Source organism: Pyrgilauda ruficollis, unplaced genomic scaffold (genome assembly GCF_017590135.1).
Source record: "Pyrgilauda ruficollis isolate IOZ18807 unplaced genomic scaffold, ASM1759013v1 scaffold7, whole genome shotgun sequence".
NCBI classification, from domain to species: domain Eukaryota; kingdom Metazoa; phylum Chordata; class Aves; order Passeriformes; family Passeridae; genus Pyrgilauda; species Pyrgilauda ruficollis.
In genome coordinates this window covers 3,620,256-3,627,645 of record NW_024528821.1, presented here as the reverse complement: position 1 = coordinate 3,627,645, position 7,390 = coordinate 3,620,256, and the positions used below count along the sequence as shown (strand labels likewise).

General features: G+C 42.4%; 1 protein-coding gene across 3 annotated transcripts in view; it reads right to left on the bottom strand.

Moving 5' to 3' along the window:
• Positions 1-345: 345 nt before the first annotated feature.
• Positions 346-7,390, bottom strand: part of BRWD3 (bromodomain and WD repeat domain containing 3) — a 50,284-nt gene continuing 43,239 nt past the window's right edge. For 2 of the 3 annotated variants that reach the window (XM_041485367.1, XM_041485368.1), the window contains one exon: positions 346-6,497. In XM_041485367.1, coding sequence (XP_041341301.1) covers positions 5,713-6,497 — 785 coding nt within the window. In that variant the 3' untranslated portion in view covers positions 346-5,712. The remainder of the gene's footprint in view (positions 6,498-7,390) is intronic. The other variant, XR_005956650.1, reaches the window with a different exon arrangement.

The following is a 7,390-nucleotide window of genomic DNA, read 5'->3' as shown; positions in this document are numbered from 1 at the left end:
TTAGGCATTTTCCCCCTTTTTTTTTCTTCCAAGAAATCATTAGCTGCTTCTACCCTTTTATCCCAGAAAAATGGGATTTTTGGAGCCAAATCAGATGGTGACTGGGCTGAGGGTCTCCATCCCATCCTGCTCAAGACCTTCACAGTGTGCAAAAGCTTCTCTATTCATTTATAAATAAAGTTTCTATATCCAGTTTATAAAACTTCCAATTAAAACGATAAAATTAGCCAGTTGCATCAAAAAGCAATTTTTTTTACATTACAACCTCCATTTTACCTACTTTTTTTTTTTTTTTAAACCTTTTAATGTGTCAGCTACTCAGGAAGCAATGCAAAACCAAAGTACGAGTTTCTCTTTTTATTTTTTTTTTTATTAAGACAATCCCACAGCTGGAAAATGAAACATCCTAGATTACATCAGTGACTTCAAAAAAACTCTAGAAAAAAATCTTTACAAATTTACATTTGTACAATACAAAAAACTAACAGCTCATTGCATATAAATATTACATTTGGTCTGCCAACATGTGGCATCAAAATCCCTGAAGTATTCATTAAAGGGACCTGAGATAGCAGATGTGAAGATATGGGCATAAATATCACCTGAAAAAAAAATAATATAGAAAGTAGACATAATTCTAATAGTTTTGTGCATTTTTGGAGTATTTTAAATCCAGAACACAACCTGGAGAGCCTAAATCATGTGAATTTTGCTCTGACATCAAGTGGTATTTCTACATGAAATCTGCTCTAATGACTCATGGAGGAATGAAGAGCCTGAATTAATATTTCTACAGAAAAATAATCCTCAGACACTGAGTTCTGAACACACCCAAGCAGCCACCACTCTCTGAGGAAGAATTTTAGGAAGAGAAACGGTGGATTTGGATTTTACCTGCAAATATTCCGGCAGGATTTCACCCCCCACCCCCCCAAACAGCTCCTCACAGACCCAAAACCCAGGAAGATCCGCAGTGCTCACCAGTGAAAACCCCCAAACCGAGGAACTGCTCCTAATTTCCCACTGGTGGAATTATTTCCCAACTATTTACACATTTGCCAGCTCCCCAGCGTGGCTGCAGTTACTACCAGGAGTAGTAACTCCAAGTGCTTGGTTTGCCTTGGAAGTCTCACAGACTCGGATCAGGTACCCACATCCACACACAAAAATGTATTTCAGCACCATTTTTAGAACACTAGAGTTAAGGCTGTGACAGCAATTCCCACTGGAAATCTCAATTTTTCAGGGATTCATAGCACAGTTGTGTGAGTCGCTGTGGGCCGAACAGGACGTAGTAAAAATATACAAGCTTCCAACAGGTCTTTGCATTTCTAAGACTAAAAAAAGACGAGTTTTTAGACTAAATTTTGCAGGCTGTTACTTACTGTACATATAGGAGTATTTTTACCATTTGTAAACCTTGGATATATTAAAGAGTTGAGAAGTCTCTGTCGCTCATGCGCAGGGATTTGCTATAATACACATTGTAAGAAGACAAAACAGCTCCCTACCTATTAAATATAGAGTTAGCCTTGGAGGGTTAACTGCTCCTTCAGAAAATCATCAGTATTTTATAAAACTGCAGGATGTTTTTTAAATAAAAAGATAAAATTAAGACATGTAAACACACAAAGACATTTTTAACCCATGAAATCCATGAGAGGACACTCCAGATATCAGGACACAACATCCTCAAACCTACAGCTGTTCACTTTTCCCTGGTGTTCACCACTCAAAGATGGAATGAATCAAGTTTTTATCAAAAATTACTGATTTAAAATTATTTTCTCACGTTAATATTCTGTGATTTGGAGCACAGAGACATTCCTGATAGAACCAAATGCTTTGCAAGAGTCATCTTGTTTTTGGGAGTCAAGTGAGCCTCCAAATATTTTAATTTTTAAAATTAATTAAAAACTCTCTGCCACACCCCTGGTGCCAGCTCCTTTCCATGCTCTCTGAACCACTCAGTCCTTCTGCTTCCCCACAGGAGGAGCAGCTGGGATGGACATTGAGGAAAACATTCCAGGAAAATGAAACTATGCAAACAGGACGATGAATTTGAAGCAACCAAAATCCTCCAATAATTATTTTTCCCCAATTCTTTTTTTAGTTTTTGTGTCTGCAGGGTGGGGGTGGTTGGGATTAGGGTTTGGCCTCTGCTTGGCTGATGGAGAAAGGAGGGATGGAAAGAGGGAGGAGGGATAAAACTGCCCAAATCCATCCAAGTTCAAGCACCAACAGAAACGTTTGGATTAAACTTAACAGCCTGGCAGCTGAAATAAAATTCATCATGATACCCAAAGTTTCCAAGAGAATAAATAAATAGCCTATAAAAGGAAACTACAGGACAGAGGTAGGGCATGGCAAAGAGGGAAATAAACAGTGATGAAGAAAATAAAAAGCAGGTGAAGTTTGGGCTGAATAATGGAATTATTAGGATTGGAAAAGGCTCCAAGATCATCAACCTTCAGCCACATCCCATCACGGCCACGGAACCACCAAGGGCCACATGTGCTCAGTTCCTGATGGTGACTCTGCCAACTCCCTGGGCAGCCTCTCCCAATGCCTGACCACTCTTCCAATTAAAAAAATTTCCCTAATATCCAAGCCAACAGCACCTCACTACTGCCAAACAAGCTTTGCTGTCCATGCCCCAGGCTGCAGAGAAAGGGGAGCACTGCAGGGACAGTGGACTGGGGCTGGGAGAAGCTGACAGCAATGACACCCAGGATTTCAGCCCTGTCTCTGCAGGATGGAGTGTGGGGACCTGAGCCTTTCCCAAGGTGTCCCCAAGGTGCCCCAGCAGTTCAGGATTGGGATCTGCCAGTGGGACATCTCAAGGGAACAGAGGCACCAATGCCCAAACATCTGCAGGAACTGAGGAGCCCCTGGCCTGCTTGCTCACCCTCAGGTACCCCATTGACAATCAGACTTTAAATCCCATTCCTCAGGCAGAGTCTGGAGATTTTTGTTAAAGGTTCAAGGAAAGACAGCACATTCCTGACTCTGCAGCTGCCTGGAGCTCAGCTTGTGGTTGGTTTAAATCACTATTAATCCTGCTTCTGCTGCACCTGTGGGCTCATCTTAAGTTTACCACACCCATAAGTGGCTCCTGATAGGATTTGGAATTTGAGATCATCCAAGTTCCTACAAAAGTGTAATTATTCCACAGAACTATGAGAAATCAACTGCCCAACTCAGAGAAAGAATCCAGACACAAATCCAAGCAAAAAGAACAGCTCTAAACCCAAGTTATTTGTCATGCTTTTAAAAGGTTCTCATGCACAAAAAAAAAAGGTTTTTTACACTAAATTCTGCTGTCCCAGTACCCCCTGCTCTAGCTCATGGGACACAGTAATACTTACGCCACAGCAAAGTGATGCTTCACTGGTATCTTCACAGTACAGAGAAAAGATACAGTTAAGAACATATTTAATCTTACTCTAATTGCTGCTAAAATACATCAACTTATAAAATGATTTCTCTGGAATCCCTGTGGTTTCTCTCTCCCCGACCCCTACACAAAATAAATAAGGAATAAGTGGATTTTCAGCCAGTCAGAAATAGAGGGAAAAAGCATTTCTTTTGCATTTCAAGCTTTTCAGGCTTTAGGATAGAACCCATAGTGTTTATATTAGCTCACAGGACTGATCTAAGGGATATGATTCCAACTATGGACTGATGCATACATGCTATTCCTGGTTACCACATGTAAAAAGACCAATCAGTCAAACAAATAATACATTTCTTATAAATATAAATGCGTGTATATATACAGATATATGAGAGAGATGATAGGACAGGTGTTTATACTTTAAAGCCCAACACAGAACTAGGAGAGCCTCTGCATTTGGTTTTTTCCCCACCCCCCCATCAAAAACCAAATCAAGTCTAGCAATGGATTACAGCTGATTCCAAACATTTCTTACAAAATTAAAAGTGTGAGTTTTGTACTGTACCATAAACTCATATTAATGAGCAATTTAGGATATACTCTCCTCCATCACAAAACTAAACCTCTGCTTCTTTTATTTTCAAGTCATTTTTGCATCTAACTAGGATTTTTTTTTTTTTTTGGAAAGCAAGATAAAATAGCTAGTGCTTAATATAGAAAGTCAAAAATTAAATTCCTTCTGCATCTGAGAATATACATGGGTCACTCTTTGCTGCCTGAGGTTTTCCAGAATTATTGACCAAGCTGTGCACAGAAGAACTTCAGGATATTGGATGAAAGCTTAAAAAAAACCTAAAAACCTTGAAAAACTCCACTGGAACTTTGTAGTCTGTTCTGACTTGTTCTCTCTGTAACCTGGCTCTGAACTGTCAGAGAAGGGGAGGAAATTGGAATCCCACATCTATTCCAGGAGAGCCCAGGAAGGAAGGAAGAGGCTGCTCACCTCCAGCTCAGCCCACACCACCACCGAGGTCACCGAGGAGCCAGAGCAGGGATCTCCTCACCAACTGCACTACCACTGCCAGAGGATTTCAAGTCAGCATTTCCCAGGACAACAAGAGCACAGTGCAACAGGAATTCTCTTCTGGAAGCTTGAGACACAAGAGTCAGTCTGGGGGGGTGACAGCTCCCTCAGCACCTCCGAGGGGCCAGCGTGCCCACCACGTTTCCATGGAGCACGGGGGCCAAGCAGCCCCTCTGCACAAGCAAATGCCCACCTGCCCCAAACATCTCTGAGAACCACTGCAATTGTTTTCATGGTGGCAACACAAGAAGGTACAGCTACTCACAACTTCCACCCCTCTACGCTCCTTCTCGCCTCTTCTTCACCACGCTCTGAATAACAGCATCTATTTTCTTTTCAGTTTCCAGTAGTTGTAAATAAGAGGTAGCTGAGCTACTATTAAAAATCATGCTTTGAAGAGGAGGAACCTTTCAAATGTTGAAGTCACCCCTTTAGCTGCACAATCTCGATTAATACTATAAAAATATGAGAGGACAAAAAGAAAATAGATGCAAGTAACTTTTGCATTTGGCACCTTTTGTCTAGATATTCATACTTCTCAAGTATTCTCTTTTTAATAAAGTTAATGCACACATAGGACACACCACATCAAAGGTTTGCTACATATTTACAAGGCACCAACCCTTTGTCACTGTTTTTACATGGATAAAGAACCGATAGAAAGCACATCAGGACCCCCAAAACTGTAGTATGAACATACTTCAGTTCAGCACAATTCCATCAACGTTTGGCCTGGGAAGATTAAAATAATCCAGATCCTTCTTACAATATAGAAACTGTAAACATTTTATAGCTGCCTTTAGGATTGGTGTATTGTGCAAAAGTTATAATTATTACTGTGTCTAAGGATTTATGGCAGAAACCACATAAAAACTCTGTAAGAAGGTGCTATTTCTATAATACAAAAACAAAACGAGGGAGAGAAGTCATAAGCGTGACTCGAAAATGTCATGTTCTTACTGAGAAGCTGGAAGCCTCTGTAATGTGATGAACTCGTAGTGTGTGGGGAAGAATTTCTGTAATTTAAGGCCTAATGACTAAGGCTTGTTTTGACCAATGAAGTGTGGAGATCTGAAGCTTTAAAACAAACACAAACTGACAGGATGGAAAAGCACCACTGTGAAACGTGAGTGGAGTCCCCGCACAACTTGCTTGGTAGAATTTCTGGTAAAATCCCTGCAGTAGAAGGCCATTGAAGTTCTTTTAAAATTGTTCCAAAGTTTTCCATCTGTCAATAATTCCATCCCATGAGATGGCTGACCCTGGCTTTTTCTGTCATTTTCCGCACCCTGCCTGACCTGGAAGTACCAAGGTTCAAAGGATCCTCGGTGTGCACAAAATTGTCATTGTCGGAGTCGTCGTTGTACAGGACAGTTCTCCTGCCCTCGTTCCTGGTTTTGATCCGAGGAGGTCGGCTGAATCTCCCTCCAAACACGTTCTCCCCAAACTGTCCCCCAAAGAGGTTTTCAAACTCATCGTCGGCGAGCCGGGCGCGTTTTGCTCTGGTGGCTCCTCGTGAGGCCCCTCGGCCTCCTCGGCCTCTCCTTCCTCCCCGGCCGCCGCCTCTTCCTCTGCCGCAGCCTCTTCCACCTCTGCCCCCTCTTCCCCCTCTGCTCCACCTGCCCCACCTGCCCCATCTGCCCCTCCTCCCTGTCCCTCGGCCCTGCCAATTCCGTTTGCCCCCAGTGAGTTTCCGTTTGATTTTCCGTTTGGGTTTTTTGGATTGCACAACTTTGCTGTAGTCGTGGTCGCCGTCGATGTAATCCTGGTCTGTTCTGGAGGTTGATTCCGAGTCGGAATCAGAGCCACTTCTGCTTTCAGAGCTGGAGCTGGATCCCGATTCCCCACTTTCTGATGAAGACAAACCAGACTTTTCCTTTAATTCTCTCTTCTTTTCCTCCTCCTCTGCCTCCTCCAGGTGCTCATCCTCTTCTGAGGCGCTCAGCAGCTTCCTCTTGACTCCCGCCCGGGGTTCTCTGCCATCCCCATTGGTGAGTGGGCCATCAGGAGAGTGATCTAAGCAAACACAAAATAACCCCATCAGCATCACACCACAGCCAAACAGGACACAAAAAGTGGGATTTGCTGCAGTTGCCTTTGGGATTCTCTTCAGCTGTCTCTGAGGTGTGCTCAGGGATAATCTGCTGGGAATTACTCACCCTTTACGTGCTGTGGACACAAGCTGGTGCTCTAAGAGGAAAATCTACCACAGTAAACACAGTTTTTATCTGGAAACAATGACTGCAAACTCTCCTGAGCAAGAGTTCAGCGAAGATCCAAGCAAAAAAAGGAGCCTGGAGTGACCAGGTCGGACACAAACATCTAAAACTCAGTCAGGTGAATCCTACCTGGGGTGCCAAGGCAGTAAAACTCTAAAATCCATTTCAAAACTATATATACACAAGCGGCATTTATCCCTTATCAAATGCATGTTCTCAAAAGGCTTAGTCCAGGGAATATTAATGGAAAGCATAACTCAAGAAAGTCAATGGCACAAGAAAGCTCACAGGGATTGCTGACACCTTAAATGAAAATTCAATGAAGTATCTTGCTGGCTTGGGACCCAAAATCCTCCATGTTTTCAGGGTTATGAATCTGACAATGAACATCAAATATCTTCTTTAAGACAGGACAGGAAAAGCTCACCTGCAACATCCAGCACTGCTACAGCACAGGAGTGTGGACGTGGGAAAGGCTCCAGGGTTCAGGAAATGCCCACCTTGGTGGAAATTCTGAGTAACTCATCCCCAAGGTTACTACACCTGAACTGTTTCCCTTCTAATCACAACTACTTTGTTTTGCATGTAAGAAAAATATTTAAATATTTTTCTAAATTTTTTTCATCTTTGGTTTCAGCTTGATTAATAAAAGGCAAATGTTTTGGGGTGGGGATTCTCTTGGTTTGTTTG